General features: G+C 41.1%; 1 protein-coding gene across 3 annotated transcripts in view; it reads right to left on the minus strand.

Annotated features, from left to right (window-relative positions):
• Window positions 1-11,924: 11,924 nt before the first annotated feature.
• Window positions 11,925-17,981, minus strand: part of RBMS1 (RNA binding motif single stranded interacting protein 1) — a 183,707-nt gene continuing 177,650 nt past the window's right edge. For all 3 annotated transcript variants that reach the window (XM_056861060.1, XM_056861059.1, XM_056861058.1), the window contains exons 13-14: window positions 16,669-16,753; window positions 11,925-14,535 (exon numbers count right to left, since the gene is read on the minus strand). In XM_056861060.1, coding sequence (XP_056717038.1) covers window positions 16,676-16,753 — 78 coding nt within the window. In that variant the 3' untranslated portion in view covers window positions 11,925-14,535; window positions 16,669-16,675. The remainder of the gene's footprint in view (window positions 14,536-16,668; window positions 16,754-17,981) is intronic.

Here is a 17,981-nt window from a genome sequence, read left to right on the forward strand (position 1 = left end):
AGTTTTGAGTTTGGTCAGGATCAACAGGTTGCTTATCAATTGTAATATTTGGCACTAGAGATATTGTCACCCAGTTAGATTGAGAATTCTCTTCTTTAATAGAATTCTCATCTACAATAATGTTGGAATCCTCTCGAACTCTTATAATGTTTGCTCGAGAAGAGATACAGATGACAGAGGGATTCTCAGAAGCTGATTCCATGTCATCTTGTAGTACAGTATCACACATTATAGCAAGAAATTCCTCACTTCCATGGACATTTCTTACCTCTCTCACTACTGCTCTGGAATAGTTGTTAACATTGTTTATCCCCACTTCTTGTGTTTGTATGTCTCTGTCCACAGATTTCAAATTTAGATTACATTTCCTTTCACATGGAACTTGGGCTTGTGTAGCCGTAAGAAAGTCTATATTATTTGACTTCCAGGGAAGAAATACATTCAAGAACTCAGCCTTGTTACATAGGATCTGCAGGGATTTCTTAAGATCATCTATGGTTTTAACAGTCTCCTGCCTTGCTGTGGGAGTATCTTTCTGTAGAGAAAGATCCACTTTCCTTATTAACCTTCCATCATCAGCTCTTCCATTTACTGGAGCGGGGACAGAGTTTAATTTTGTCAGTTCTTTTTTTGTTCTGTTAATTATATCCCTAGATGATTTTGAAGACTTAACAGTAACATTTTTAGCAATAGTTCCTCTCAGTCTTTTAGAAGTAATTGCTCCCAGTTCATGGCCACTAGACATCCTATCATTATTGTTTGATAACAGTGGATGAATAATTTTGTCAACAAAAACTCTTCTAACAGATTTTAAACAATGAGAGGAATTAGCACACTTTTGGAAGCATCTTAGGGATAGTAGGTTGGGAGAAACTAAGGAGAAGTCTCACCCCTGGTAGTGTTTCCACTTTAACCATATCAACAAGGTGCAGCTCAGTTCTCAAAAGGTGACTGATGGAGTGTTTAACATTACGTTTATTTTGCCAGTGACCGCACTTCAAGTCATTCTCAGCAGCATATAAAGCTAACTGGTTATTTTGCAATTGGCATGCCTTTCCATGAGTAAATTCCAACCCCGTACCTCCTTCATCTGCCTACTAGGCTACATTCTTTCCCGAATTGCTTGGAGTCTTAATTTGCAAGCTGTTTAGACCATTTAGTATCAATTTATGGATAAGCAGCATTGATGTATTTCTTTGAGCATCTGCTGTGTTTTAACAAAGGATTTCAGAAGATATCTGAGAAATTACAAGCCAGTTAGCCTGATGTAAATAGATGAATCTGGGTAAATTGGTGGGGCCATTATTAAAAATACAGTTATCAGATACATAGGCTGCAATCCCAAGGACCCTGTTCCAGAGGAAGCTCTCTTGAATAACATGGAACTTACATCTGAGTAGACCTGCTTGGGATTGCTATCATACAAGTCTGGCTGAAGAAGAATCTGAGTGTTAAGCACATGGATGGTGGGGAGTCATTGTATACTTGGACTTCCAAAATGGTTTTGACAAAAGTCCTACACCAAAGGCTCCTGAGTACATCTAAAACATACAAATAAATAATAATGGGGCTACATGAAAGGTAATTTTGGGGATGTAGGACCATGGCTCAGCAGTAAATACCTGATTTGCATGCATATGGCCCCCAGGCTGAATCCCTAGCATCTCCGGTTAAAAGTATCAGGTGCTGTAAAAAACTTTCACCTGGGCTGCTGCCAGTCAGATTAGCTAATACCTACCTCGATAGACTACTGGTCTAACTCATGTGTCCTCTAGTAGATCAGAAACTGGTTAAATAACATGATCTGGAGAAAGTGGACTGAAATAACTTTTCTTCCTCTTCCCAAATAGTAGAACTTGGGGCACCAAATTAAAGTACTGGGTAGTAGATTCAGGCTAATAAAAACAAATTACTTCTTCACATGGGACCTAATTAATTTCTTTTTTTCCTTTTTTTTGGGGGGGGATTCCTTTCCCTAGATTTAACAGCCATTAGCTATTCACTTGAATGTGCCCCATGGTGCAGAGTGGTAAGCTCTGCAGTCAAAAGCTCTTAGCTCTGCTCACAACCTGAATTTTATCCCAAAGGAAGTTGGTTTCAGGTAGCCGGCTCAAGGTTGACTCAGCCTTCCATCCTTCCGAGGTCGATAAAATGAGTACCCAGCTTGCTGGGAGTAAAGGGAAGATGACTGGGAAAGGCACTGGCAAACCACCCTGTAAACAAAGTTTGCCTAGTAAATGTCGGGATGCACAGGGGACCTTTACCTAGCTATTCACCTGCTATTTCACACTTTTAAAAAGAGGGGAATGAAGACTATTTTTTTCTTGACACTATCAAGAGAAAAGTTGCCATGTCTCTCACACAATTCACAGATCTACTTGTTAGCAGATAACGCAGTATCCACTTCTCAGAAAGTGTCATTTAACTGTTTCATCCAGGGAGTGATATATTTATTTTGTGCAATATTATTACTTTGAAAAATTCCGTGCCACATAATGTGGTAATGGCTGCTAGCTTGCATGGCTCTGGAAGAAAGGTCTATCAATAGCTATTAGCCATAATGGCTGAATGAGACCTCCATGTTCAGACACAGTAAATCTCAAAGCCTGTTGCTGCACTGGAAGGTGGTTTTTGCCTCTGTGCTTCCATGGCACCTGGTTGACCTGTGGGAAACTGGATTTTGGACCATTAGTGTGGTCCATGAAGATGGTTCTTATGATCTCATGCTGGGTACAGATTTTATACCTCCAATCCATTTGATTTTCCAGCATTAATCATTGTTGAGAATGCAAGACCATAACCACTAGAGGGCCATTTTTTACTATACTTTACCGTAATTGAAGTGAAGAACTTGACTGTACAACAAAAAATCTTGCCAAGCTTTTAAAAATATGTAAACATAGAAGAATGGATGAAATTAATTTGAACAAATAATTTTCAGTTTTTTCTAATTTGAATGTTAAAAACTAAAATGCTAGTTAATATATTCCCGATTATGATTATCCACCCCCCCTCCGGCGCGCATTTCTCACCACAGTTACTGTTGGCTGGCTTTGTTAAATGTGTAATATTAATTTGGTAAATTGAAGTTGATGCCTTAAATTTTTGTTGAAATTTTATTGAAATTGGTGCCTTAAAATCTCATATTTTTATCCAGCCCTTCCTACAAGGCACACAGGGTCATGTTCCTGGTTGTTCTGTCCCATGTTTCATTCTCACAACCATTGTGCAAGAGAAAGCTGAGAAAGACCCTTCCAAAGCCACCAATGAGCATGAGTGGAGATCTGAATTAAAGTCTCTCCTGTGCTCATCCAACACACTAACCACTCTACCACAACAAGCTTTTCTTTAAAAAATCTGAATCTAAAAAGCAAAATGTTCAAGATGCAAAGATCTTACCTTAGAATTCTAAGATGTTGCTGACTTTCAAATTTGTGCAAAACTTCCTTGCAAGTTTATGAACCTGCTATGGATTCCTTATGGGGCATGGGGCAATGCTTTGCAGCATGGGGCAATGCTTTGCAGTTAAGCTCCATACCGCAGTTTGGAATCTAGTTACACAATTATAAATGTATAGGACAAGGAAAGAATGGCACACACACGCCCATCCTGTTAGATTAGCTTGTTCGAAAAGGAATTTTATGGTAGGGTGCTCTGTCTGTGCAAGGTAGGGTTGCCAACCTCCGGGTACTAGCTGGAGATCTTCTGCTGTTACAACTGATCTACAGCCAACAGGGAACAGTTCACCTGGAGAAAAATGGCCGCTACGGCAATTGGACCCTATGGCATTGAACTCCTTCCCCTCCCCAAATCCCTCCCTCCTCAGACTCCGCCCCCAAAACCTCCTGCCGGTGGCAAAGAGGGACCTGGCAACCCTAGTGCAAAGGTACTGTAGGTGTGTCTCGCTTGCATATTTTATGAAAAGTAATGATTTTGACAGGGCAGGTGTTCTTGTGAGTTAAACAACGAGGGTTGCCAGGTCCCTCTTCACCACCGGCGGGAGGCTTTTGGGGCAGAGCCTGAGGAGGGCGGGGCTTGGGGAGGGGAGGGACTTCAATGCCATAGAGCCCAATTGCCCAAGCAGCCATTTTCTCCAGGGGAACTGATCTCTATTGGCTGGAGATCAGTTGTAATAGCAGGAGATTACCAGCTATTACATGGAGGTTGGCAACCCTATAAACAACTGATGCAGGCAAGCCCTATGGGGGGGGGGGTCACTTGGTGCATTGCACCGGGGCCCTTGGGCCCAGAGGGGGCCCAAAGAGAGTCCAAGGCGGCTCTAGAGTTTCCTGGAGCCCCATAAAAACTTTGCATATGAAGACTAGTATTTATATCTTATGTTGGCCTACATAGCATAGCTTTATATATTCTTTACATTGTTGTTACACTGCGTTCTCAAGGTGTTCCACTAAGGGAAGCACGTACCATATAAAGCTGTTCAAATGTGCATTCGTTTCTCTGACCCTTCTTTTCCCTCTTTATCATGTAGGAGGGAGTATAGGGGCATAAGGTCTCAAACGCAGAAAATCCGTAAAACATTCAATTCCACCCGTGTCTCACCCTCTATATCTTTTTTTGATCTTATGCTTAAAACCAATGTGGATTTTAAAAATGGCTAATGCAGTGGGAAAGGGGGCCTGACATTTTTTTTTTGCACCACCTTATAAAATTCCTCTCCAAGGCCCTGGATGCAGGGCTGCCATTTTGAACCTTATGCCTGATGAATGGATATAGAAACCAACTGTTCCATGAAGACATGTCAATCTTATGATGCACTGCTTTAATGTAATTGTTCCTCATTGATGGGTTATTGCTGTGAGGCACTTCAAACAATTTCCCTGGGCAACTATAATGCAATCTAAATAAATCACTCAGAACATCAAGGTGGATGAAGATTTGAGAAGTCTTAAAACGGGGTGGATGTTTCTTTCAGGATTAACAGCGGTTGATTCAAGGTATGTGTATTGGCATGCATTTTGCAGTTTTTTGTAATACAGAATGTTAACATTAAGTCCTAGAGTTTTACATTTTCTTGATTTGGGTGGTATTTAAAAAACTATGCCGGTAACATTTTATGAAGACTGTAATTTCTTTTAGAAACAAGTGAATGCTTGACTTCTTAGATCTGTCATGACAGGAACAGAAAGCAAGCATTCCAAATTAGTTAAAAGCAATTTTGACACTTTTGATCCCATTGTTTAAAAAAACAATTATGTCCTTTAAGGCTCCCTTTTCCCATTCAGTTTAAGATGGATAAATCAAATTTCTGGAGAGACTGGAATGTGACAGTCTGGCTTTATACAGGAGCATGTGTCCCCCCTCCCCCTGGGCTCTAAATATATATTCCACACGTATAAATGTATAAATAGCTTCCTTGTTGAATTTTAATAAAATGAAGTTGCCCTCTAGTGGTAAATGAGAATAAAGACTTCCAAGCGTATTCCCTCCTAGGGAAAAAGAGAATGCATTTGTTCCCGCTACATTCCTTCCACCCTATTCCCAAAATAGCTTAGGGGAAAACCTGCACTGCTCTGAAAAGGAAGACAGTTTTGGGAGATGCAGCCCTAGAGGTAAAGGCGGACTTTTGAGAAGAGCGGTTTTTACATGTCCCCGGAGAGCCCCCATATTTATGTTGAATTCACAGCAGCTTTCAAAAAAGGATCTCTCTTTGTGCAGACTAGTGCTGGTCACGTGACTGCCATCTGGAATCAATGAGATCCACATACGCTGGCTGGAACACAGGCCGTGGTGTGTTCTTTTCGTCCTGAACCATTTTCCCAGAGATAGTTGAAGTATTATTTCACCAGCAAAATATTCCTATCGACTGGAACTGATTAAAAAAAAAAAACGCTTCCCTTTTAAACCAAAGCGATATCCTTCTCCACTCACAACGATCCCCTCACTTTTAAAGGGAAGTGTATCATCTCTGGGTCAAATTTTCAAATTGTTAGGAGTAAAGCTTCAGACCACGTGAGAGTGACATGACGACAGAGCATCTGTGGGTGTTTCCTTCCCTAACAAATGACAAACCACACTTTACCTGGCTACCGTGAACACTGTCCGGAAACATAACAAGCCTGTCCCCCTTACAATGACCACTGAGGTTCAGTAACAGCTGCTTCCACCTCCTTCAACCAGGCTCACCTCATGGTTTCCTGTACTGTAACTATTTCCCTCTCTGGCCTACGGCTGAGTGCAGGTCCCAAAAGCACTATTATCCAATGCCGGCACTCTCCTGGTGTTCAAGCCTGGTTATATTTTCTTTCAGCCCGGCTGAGAGGAGGCACCGTGAAGCAATCAGCGCCTTGAACCATTAGTGTTAGATGCTGGGGAGGGAACATAGGCTGGGGTGAAATGCCTTACACCCCAGAATTCATATAAAAGTTTGCAATAATTGTATCTGCACTCTGTACAGGCTCAGAGGTCAGAGATATTTTTTTTGCAGGCTAACAAGTCCCTAAGGGAAGAGACAGGGGTAGATGAGTGGATTCCCAAGCACAGACCAAATCCAGCATCATAGCTACATAGATGACTCTGGCCAGGACAGAACAAAGACGTCTCACCAAGGCTAGTCACACCCAAGCCACAGAGTTTGTGTGGTCTAAAGGTATTACTTTTGGGGACAGGAAAAAATATGAGGACCCACAAAGGAGAGACTATTTAGCCTATGAACACAAGGGAGATGGGACTTACTCAGGTTTACCATTTAGCTGCCATTCAAAACAAGCTCCAGCAGTCAATCCCTTCACCCCCAGAGTGCAAAAGTGTGTTTTTCAATCCCTCAGTAGCTAGAGAAAGCAAAGCAGCAGATACGTAAACAAGGTGGAGCCTTTAAATGGCAAAGGGCAGAAGGTGCCTGGCTTCAGACAACTCCGGTGGAAATTCCCCCTAGTTCATGGTTTGTGGTGGCAGCAGAAATGCCCAGAGAGAAATAGGTAAACCTGGAGTAAAGGAAAGAGGAGCCTTGCTGGGCAGACACTCAGTATGGACAACTTTCAAGCTGCAAAGTGGGCAGAAATGGGTTTGCAAGTAGGGTTGCCAACTCTGGATTTGGAAATTCCTGGAGATCTGGGAGTGGAGCCTGGAGAAGGCAGAGTTTGTGTGAGGGGAGAGATCTCAGCAAGGTATAATGCCATAGAATCCATGCGCCAAACCCACCATTTTCTCCAGGGGAACTGATCTCTATAGTCTGAAGGTCAGTAGACATTCCACGAGATCTCCAGGCCCCACCAGACGTTCAGCAGCTCTGCTTGTGAGGCTGTATCCCTACAGAGGCAAAGAAAAGAAGGAGGCACACAGCAGTAGCAGCTACAGAACGCCACTCTCTCCTGCTTATTTTGATCCCACCCACATTGGCCTAGTCAGTGCTGCAGAGCCAAAAAGAGCATTAGTCATTCTCGGTCTTCTGGGAGTGTATCTGTCATGGGAAGATGGATTTTCTGAGCAACACCTGCATCGTTGCAGGCATGTCATTTGCCAACCGGAAGGGCAGCTAAAGAAACAGTGGAACGACACTTATTTTTTACCCTGCCTACACCAACAAACTCTGTCGTGGCCCAGAGGAACCAAGCAAATGACTCCTTTGAGGGAGGACACTGGTGTGATCTTCCATTTCTCAGTGGGAGAGTTACCCAGTGGTAGCAGAAAGAACACGTCACACCTCTCTAGGTCTCTGATTTCTCCACTGCTGCCAGACATCCCCTCCCATCAAAATAATCACCCCCACTAGAAACACAGGGAAGGGTCAGCAATGGGCCTTCTGCCCGTGTGTGAGCCTTAGCAGATGCCAGGCCTGAGGTATGTCCACGTCCTCCACCGCAGCACTTTTTTTTGGGGGGGGGGGCACTTATAGACCAAAATACCAATAAAGATATCAAAATATATCTCTGGTACAGTTTTGGCAGGAGCATTATTAAAATTCACCATGTACATATCAGATAAAGGGGAAAGCAGTAAGATCATTGAACGTTTGTAAGAATTTTATGTATCTTGCAATGCAATTCACTACTTTTCCATTGTGTGTGTTAAGTGCCATCAAGTCGCTTCCGACTCATGGCGACCCTATGAATCAAAGTCCTCCAAAATGTCCTGTCTTTGACAGCCTTGCTCATATCTTGCAAAGTGAGGGCTGTGGCTTCCTTTATTGAGTCAATCTATCTCTTGTTGGGTCTTCCTCTTTTCCTGCTGCCCTCAACTTTTCCTATCATGACTGTCTTTTCCAGTGACTCTTGTCTTCTCATAATGTGAAAAAAATACGATAGCCTCAATTCAGTCATTTTAGCTTCTAGGGTCAGTTCAGGCTTTACATGGCAATGGGCATGTTAGGAAGTAGTTGGCCTTAAGAATCCTTGGAACAAGAGCGGAGAAAGGAATGCCTTCAGAAATGCATGAAATCTTCAGTTTCTGCAGGTATTGCCAAAACTATCTGCAACTCTAAATGTGGCCAGCTTTCTGGTCCAAGCAATAGTAACTCACTGCCTGTAGCCCCTAAGAGCTTTGCGGAGAAGTCATCATGGATAAGACCATGGTGGATGGGGACCAGACATTTCATTGCAGAAAAGTTTCAAAGGGAGACTCCAACAAACTGCTGCTGAGTTGGAATTCACATGCAGATCTGATACCGTCAGATTTGCACTGAATAGAGATAGCAGACGGTCAGATCGTTACAGAAATGATTGCTCCTTACAGGTCGATGCACTATTCAGATCCAGATCCATCCTACATGGCTAGTTCATCAACTCTGTGAGTGTCCACACCCATCCCGAGTGGATCAATTATTCCTTAGACTGGCCCTTGTTTTCATGTGTGCTCTACAATGCCACATATCTGTTAGGGAAAGCTAGGCCTTTTGGCCTGTCTCTGTGTTGCTTTTTTATTTGGCCCTTCCTCCATGCAGCTCATGACACTGTATGTGCTTCTGTCCTGATCCATTTATTCTGATAAGTAGGTCAGATAGAGAATGAGTGACCCCCAAATCAGCCAGATAAGTGTCATGGTGAGAAAGAATTTGGTCTCCCCAAGCCTATTTCAGCTCTCTAGCCACTACACTACACTAGATCTCCCATTGTTCCACTTCTGTTCAGCTTTGCATGCACACACACATGTATGTGTATATCAGTCTGTATCTTTGCCTACTGAGTATATCCATCTTTAAAGGGATACAGTGCCCTTGCTATCTTAGCTAGAATAGAGCAGCATGGCGACCCCACTGGAATATATATATAATAAGAACTTAAGGGGTTTGCTCGACACAGCTGTCTTCTCTGAAATGCTCTCTCCTTACAATTGGAGGGAATTCTGCGAGACTAGCTTTAGGAAGAAAGACAAAGGGGGCACTTCTAAGCAGGCCTGTTCAGTAGCAAGCCCCATGTTATTCAATGGAGCTTACTCCCAGGGAAATGTTCACTCTAGTTCATGCCTCCTAAGCAAGTCTGAATGAACTTGCTCAGAGCAGCCAAAAGGTGGGTGCAGGTTTGTCCTTCAATGTTAGTCATGAAAGCAGAAAAAGGGCCTGTTTGATACACACATGAGGAAATAGAGGCTTGAAGGAGACCCTTCACTTCAGTCGTTCTGAGACTGGAGAACATGAGTAAAGAAAGAAACCATCTCTTCACTCATCCATCCTGCATATTCCCATCTTGTTCACAAGCTGGAGGTAAATTAACTGAATTAGCACAGCAAAATTTGCTTTCTGAAGCACACTCACAATTCATTCAGGGAGTCGAGATACCTTCTACCTTGGCTGACTTCCTGAACAAGCAGCGTGTTGTCCAACGTTACACACTTCATAATAATCTGTAGAAGGGGATTATTGCTGATGCAGTTTGGTCAGGCCTGAAGCAGCTTCCCCAAGTAAAAAATACTTTTTTTTCAGAGTATTGTTCCAAAGACGGCCTAACTATTAACGTTTTTAAGTCAAAGGTCCTTCTTGTTAGTAAAAAATGATGGACGAGGAAATGTAAGTGGGCAGAAGCAGAACGTCTTATGGAGCAAGTAGAGCAATTTAAGTATTTAGGAGTTTTATTTCAAGTGAATCTTTCTTGGAAGGTGCATGTGAATTCTGTTATGAGAACAGCCATGAGTATTGGGAAGGCTATTCTGAGATTTTATTATTCCTCTGGGGGACAATATGTTCCTGCAACAGTTAAAGCAGTATGCTGTAGGTAACTGGATTAGTGTGGTACCAGATAATATTGATGGACTGTTACTAAGATTTTTACACAATATCCTGGGAACTCCGAGATGTTTGGCAGGAATAGCTTTGAAAGCCAAGATTGGGGAGACATCTTTTGAAGCAAAGTCTTGGTGGAGAGCGTTTACTCTAAAAATTTGCACAATGAAATTGAATTTAGAATCAGGTCTTCTTGGATTAGTTATGCTGGATCATCATATGAGTGATTGGGACAAATACTTGGAATTTGAATTATTATGTCTGGGCATTACCAATGATATGATAGGAACTAGGAGTAATTGTGAATTGAGTCAGTCAATTAAATGATGTTTGAGGGATCTTGATTATAACACTATGCTGGTCAGAAACAGCAGCGTAGGTTCATCCTTTTCAGCTGGTATTCTTCTCCCAACAAAAATACCAAACTACCTGTTTGAATTAGCTCTTCCAAAGTATAGAAGGGCATTTATGCTTGCATGTTTGAACGCCTTGCTGTCGGTGGTGCTGTTAAGATGATTTAATGGTATTCCGTACTCTGTGGATGAATTTTCAGATTTGAGAGCTGAATTGATTTTTACTTTGCTTAAGCAGGACTCTCTGTCTCCTTAGAAGCGAAGTCTTCTTGGTTGCTAAGATTTATTTATTTTATTGGATTTCTATCCCGCTCTCAATCTCTGGCCAGGCTAGGTAACAATGATCAATCACAATGATACAATAAAATCTCAATATAACCATTTAAACTCTTAAAACATACAATATTAACCATTAACTCTTAAAACTATAATGTAATTCATCAGATGGTGCTTTAAGAAAACACAGTGGCCACTGAGGGCCGATAATCCCCCCAGATAATTTAACAGAGGGATAAGGGTGGGGAGGAAGGTTGGGAGGCCAGCATAGATAATAACCTGCGGCTGCCCTCAGTTGTAGGCCTGGTGGAACAATTCTGTCATACAGCTGAAGATAAACAAGTAACTTTGCGTGTGGCTAAATTTTTGGCGGCTCTAGTAAAATCATGCAACTCAACCAGCAAATCGTAGGCTTCCCTTTTAGTATGTGATGGCTCATTGTTTATGACTTTTGTTGCAAAAACAGTAATTAAGAAGTACTAGTAGTAAACTGAGGGGCTTGAGGAGGGCTATGGCTCAGTGATGGAGCATCTGCTTAGCATGCCGAAGATCCCAGGTTCAATCCCCGGCAACTCCAGTTAAAAGGATAATGTAGTTGGTGATGTGAAAGACCTCTGCTTGAGACCCCAGAGAGCGGCTGCCAGTCTGAGTAGACAATACTGACTTTGATGGCCTGATTCAGTATAGGGCAACTTCATGTGAGCACTGGTGATTGCAGGAAAGACAGGAAAGAGGGAAAGAGTCGTCCACATACATGACCAATTCAACCTATCATACAACAGGCCTTTTACAACTCTTTTCTGACAGACGTTGTGCTGCCAGATTCTCTCTGAGTTCATATCCCTAGTGCTGAATTTATGGACCTTCAAAGCATTGCTGAGCCTGGAATAACTTGAAGCTAAAATGCCAAATACTACTGGCTACATGTAGGTCAGTTGTTCAATTTAAATAATTTCCCCTCTTGAAAATAATACGATACGTTCTAGAATGTTAACCATCTCAAAACATGAGCAAACCCAGTCAAGGTGAAAGTAATAGATCTTTGGTAACACTAAAGTCTAACTATAAGCTACATTATCCCAGTACTGTAAAAAACAAAAACAAAAATCCCTGAGAAAGTCACGTTTAATTTTTTGATCTTTTTTATTCAAAAGTTTTCAAAAGAAATAAAACAGAAAAAAGCTAACAATCTAATCAGATGTACAGTTCAAAAATGTCTTTTGGCATTTTAACAAGTCCTAGGAAACAAAATGACAGTTATCTTGAACCGGACAAATAAGTTACCACTGGCAAGGTTGTGGCACTAGTAAAACAAAAATAAAAAATTAACTCTCTTGATCATATAGATATCTCTATGAAAATCTTTTTTTTTCAATCTGTACAAAAGGTCTTTCTTCATAAATTATTTTTTTATAATTTAATGGCTGTCTACTATGTGATGTTTAAGTAACTGATTTTTTTTATGTACAGAGGTTACATTTTGCAAATCTTACCCAGATAATGAGTATGGCACTTAGTTCAGACGTTTCTAGCAGCATCCATTCCCTCCTTCCAACCCGATTTTTAGCTAATTGAAAAAATATCAATTAGCAAACAACCCCTGCCCCCCACTCCCAGAAATATACCAGCTACAGGAAACCATGTTGCAAGACGTCTGAACTTTTAACAAAGCAGTAATATTCCAGGGAGCATAGAACCAATAATACCACAACTTTTTATCTTTTTTAAAAAACAACAACAAAATACAAAAGAAACAAAAACACATCTCTTATGACTATGTAATTTACTAGAATCTACACTTCTCAGAGCAGCATTGACTTTTGAAACTATGAAATGTCACTGACATCTGTACTTGAGTACTCACATAAAATTTAAAAACTAAAAAAAAAAAAAGTGAAAAGAAAGAATTGCTTTGGCCTAGCTCCTGAGCTAGGATGATTTGGTCTGTGGAAACAGGGAGGGCCAGCAACCTGTCCCATTACAAAAGGAAATAAGCCTTGAGGTAGATAACTGATCACACATAGTTGACCAGACAAGTACACAGTTTTTGGAAGACAACTTAATTTACCGTTTGATTTAATATACATGCGATCATAATAAAAATGAGCTTTTAATAGCAGTGAGTTTATTATCTAATATGTAAAAAGTACAAATAACAGTGTATTAATGAAATCAGGAATTTCATAGTTTCAAAATTGTTTTTTTTAATCTTTACATTTAACACTTGTAGTGATGATGTAAAGTGTGGCACTGCTTGGATCCAAGTCTTCCTTCATGCTTTTTTTTTATGTGTGTGTGTCCATACATCAATTAAAAATTATAAAACCTAAATGCAAATGTACAAAAAAAGGCACATTCTTCTAACCGCAAACTGGTCCGGCAAAATAAAAATAAAAAGAGTACAGAAGACATAACGGCTGAGACAAATCAGAATTATTGGTTACTGGCTCTTTGTTCTTTGGTAAAGTTACCTTTAAAAAGTGCCAAGTCTTTATTTACCTAATATAGAGAGCTAGTACCCAATCTAGTATGTTTTCTACTTACATCTCAGCTTATGTTTGAAAAGAATTCCTTTAGCTTTTGCCTTATTTTTTTTTCTTTGCTGTAAAAGCAAATGCTTCTATTTGCTAGGTCTCAGCATAGCGTTCTAAAGCACTATCATTACAAGAAAAGGACAGAAACATTCTGCAGATTTCCCACCCCAAACACCCCTCCCCCACCCTAAAACTAGAACATCAATTAGCTTCTGGAAAAAGGCAAAAAGATTTTTTTTTTGTACATTGCATCATACAGCAGAGTTTCTAACTATCAGAGGAAAACTATCGGCATAAGGCCTTACAAACAATTTATCCTATTAAAAATTCCCTAGTCGAAAATGTGTTTCACACAAAACATTTCCCTCCCCCCACCCCAAATCTTGCATTTCACAACCTTACATTACGTGAGAAAAAAAATCATTAAAAACACCTACTACACATTTTAAAAAGCCAGATTTTTTTCAGCAATTTTAATTGACTACCTCTTAAAAGCCCTAATCCTGCTGTTTTACAAGGCATAATAGACCAGCTCATTTGGTCAAAAGCATTCTATACCATTAGTTTGGACTACGTACTGAAACAGCTACAGCATTAAAAGAGTTAAGGCAAATTGGAATTTATAGAAAAAGGATAAGACACTTCACACTACCTTAAAAGAAAGAAAAAACCCAGAAAGCTATGAAAAAACAGACACTACAACACTGCACTATAGCGACATTCACACGGCAAGCACAGAACATCAGCGTGGATGTTTTACTAGTTTAAACTTCAAAAAACAAAAACTTAACACATTTTTTTTAAAAAAATTAACACAAAATAAAAAATAAAAACCAAGAGACGGATTCTGTCATGCACATGAACATGTCTCCATTGCGATCTGTGCATGACCAGATTTTTTAAAATTTTCTTCTATTTTTTTTTTGCGTCATAACACTTGATAAAAATTTTCTTACTAAAATAAACCTGTTCGAGGAGGGGGGGGGGAAACAGCTACTAGGATGAATTTTAAGGATTTTTCTTTTCTTTATGCACCTTATAGAACTTATAGCAAAAATAGTTTCAGTTGATTTCATTATAAATAACGTTTTCAAGAACCTGTGCAAAACTGTCAATAATTTCTAAAGCACAAATTGATCAGTAAAATCCATGATTGTTTCAGCCTTTGCATCCTTCTCTAGGCAAGGTCAACGCCACATGTCTGAAAGAGAGAGAAAAGGATCACAGAATTCTATTTGCTTCCTTCCTCAACATCAAGCCTGTGTAGTAATACTTATATTTATTTTAAAAGGTAAAGGTCCCCTGAGCAAGCACTGGGTCATTCCTGACCCATGGGGTGACATCACATCCCGACGTTTCCTAGGCAGACTTTGTTTGCGGGGGGGGGGGGTTGCCAGTGCCTTCCCCAGTCATCTTCCCTTTACCCCCAGCAAGCTGAGTACTCATTTGACCGATCTCAGAAGGATGGAAGGCTGAGTCAACCTTGAGCCGGCTACCTGAAACCAACTTCCGTTGGGATCGAACTCAGGTCGTGAGCAGAGTGTGGACTGCAGTACTGCAGCTTAACACTTTGTGCCACGGGGCAGATAATTTTATACCTCACTTTTCTCCGAAATGAGAACCCCAGGTAGCTTACAACACTCTTCTCACCTCCTCTATTTTACTCTAATAGCCATCTTGTGAGGAGGGTAGGCTGATGGAGGGTGGACTTTTGAAATTTTCAAAGGGCGTTTAAATATACAGCTAAATCTAGAGATCACAATCTGCGCCTGGAAGCAGATTTGTGTATATGATTCTTTTATGCATACCCAAACTGGTGTTACACTTGACGTTATTTTACATTTCCAACAGTGAATGTTCCACTTGCAATCCCTGCTTTAAACTGCATTATTTTAATTTTATTTTGTGTTAATTAATTGCCATTATTCTTTATCATATTGTTGTGTTCCACTCTATTATTGCATTCCACTGACGGTTTGCAGGATCTAACCTTCTTCCTTTTAAAACTGGTAGCTGCACTAATTAATACGTTCACTAATTAATATGCTCTTAGCATAGATCTGCAGATGTCTTATGGACATCTTCCTTACATTGTTTAAACCTACCCTGCCAGGATTCCTGGGCCTCAGTTTCCTTCTCAGAAGTTCTCACAATGACCCTTAAATAAGCCATATTTATATATATTCAAGCAAAGGTTGCTATCCAATTTGCCTAGAGCAAGAGTCAGAATTATTGGATTCGGTGATGGCTTACCATTTGTGGAAGGGCTCTTAAAACAGCAGAAAAGCAGTTTTACTTATCAGAAGAGAATTACACTAAGAACAGTTAATCACATTCAGACTTGCTCTGCCATTACCACAAGGCATTATGCAAGATGTTGCACACAAGCCATTTCCTGTCTTTCATGAAAACTTGCATATCTTGCATTAGCATGAGAATTTTATTGCTATGTTATGGCTTGTAGATTCCAACCTATTTGCTTTTCAAATGGTACCCATATTTACCTGAAAGGAAGAGGACTCTGAATGTAAGACAAACCCTCTTAAAAATGATTCACACATACAATTATTCCTGTGCATAACTGTAAACTGTATGTTAATTTAAGACGATCCCATATTTTTCTTGACCACATTCCTGAGTAAAAAACTAGTTTTCCTTTCAGGTAAATAGGGTAAGTTGCTGGCACTGTACCAAGTATATTTAGCAGTGGATCAAGGGGATATACATGCAGTTTCATAGGATCCTACACTATTACAGCCCATTCCTGAGAGCTGCAGTGGCCAGGGAGGGTGTGGCCATGGCAGCGCTGCGGTGCCTCCACAGAGTTTTGGCCACTGCAGCAGGGAGAAAAAAGGGTGTTTTAAAAAATAAAAATAAGAAAAGGGGGGGAAAGCCCCACTGAAAACAGCAATGCTGCACTAACAAAAAGCTGGCGTAGCACCACTGTTGCTAAAGGGGGTGTTCCCAGGCTGAAAGATATTAGAAAGCTGCCTACCAGCAGCTCCACCCCTAAATGCCCTGGGAACGCCTCCCAGGAAGCTGGCATGAGGACTTGCGCTCGCAGGTCTGAGGGCTGCTCTGCCGCGGCAGTCCTGGGGGCCCAGCACAAGTGGCACTACGCTGGCGTCTGTGTCAGTTAGCACAGCACAAGTGGCATGGATGCCGGCGTAGGGGTCACGGTGCCTCCTAAGCCCATTCAGCCCCCAAGCTCAGGAATGGGCTGTAAAAGTTCAAAAATCCAAACTGGTTTCACAAAAGGAATGGTCACCTCCTATATCGTTTTTGTACATACAATGCCTGACAGGCTCTTTAGGAAATTTCTTTTCAAACTTACCTCACAGTTACTTGTTTTGCTGATAAGTATATGGAGAATGATCACTGGACGTCTCTACTGTAACTTGTTGCTGACCACTAGCTTCCTGTATAAGGAAAGAGAGTAAGCATCAGATTAGAACCAGGAAAAGTGAAGCAAATTATTAAATCACTCCAAATCTCTGGATTCTCTCTCCCACTGGTTTCGTGTACAGGTTAGATAGCATAGGGGGAAAGACAGATTCCCATGGGACCCCCACAGAATAAATGCTACAGGGACAAGCAGAATTCCCCAGAACCACCTTCTGGAATCAGTCAGCAAAGTAAATCACTGGGACATGGTATCCCCCACTCTCAGCCAAGCCAGCTTATTCATGGTCAATGGTATCAAAAGCCACTGACAGGTCCAGAAGAATCAACAGGGATGCACTCCCCTATCATTCTCCCGAGGAAGATCACTGGTCAGGGTGACCAAGGCTGTTTCCATCCCAAGCCAGGCCAGAATCTGAATAGAAACTAGTGTAAATAATGTCTCCTTCAAGACTGCCTGAATCTCCACAGCCACCACTTACTCAAGTACTTTGCCCAAGAAGGAAATGCCAGCACCCAGACAGTAGTTATTTATGTCATTTGGCTCACGGATGCCCTACTGAGGAGAAGTTTCAAAGAGGTGTAACCACACCCTCCCTCAGAGAAGTGTTTATTACCTTCAGGGCCCACTACACCATCCTGGCTTGACACCAACAGCCATGAATGACAAGGGCTGATTCTAGATGTGGTGGGCCACGCACTTCTAAGCAGCTTGTCTAAGTTACCAACTGTGACTATACAGAGGGTAAATTTCTCTGGGATCCATAATTTTGTCAATAGGACTGCCTCATTTCATCATATTAAACTGCCACCCTGTTTAATAACAAAGTGGGAGGCTAATATCAATTATGAAAGCAGCAAAAACAGGTCAGACCTATAAACAAGGCAGGAGTTTCTACATATTCTGGGGACCTGCCAGGTTGGTAGAAACATGATTTTGTAAATTAACCAAATGACAAAAAACCACCCACAAATACATCTGGATGAACATGTTCCAAGAAGTGTGGGATGTTGAGAATCAAAAGAAAAAGAATTAGAGAGAGGTATGGACACTGCCTGGCGAAGTCCATGAAAGCTTCCAGAATCCTGGAAGGAGAACAGTGTCTGTTTCCAAACAGCTTATTCCCTCCTTCCACGACTCCTTGCAGCTTGTACTCTATCTAAATAGTAAAGTGGGTGGTCAGTGGCAATCAGAAGAGCAGGAGAATGAGCCTGCCTACAGACAAGAGGAGAGCTTTTACATAT

Source organism: Euleptes europaea, chromosome 15, assembly GCF_029931775.1.
Source record: "Euleptes europaea isolate rEulEur1 chromosome 15, rEulEur1.hap1, whole genome shotgun sequence".
NCBI classification, from domain to species: Eukaryota; Metazoa; Chordata; class Lepidosauria; order Squamata; family Sphaerodactylidae; genus Euleptes; species Euleptes europaea.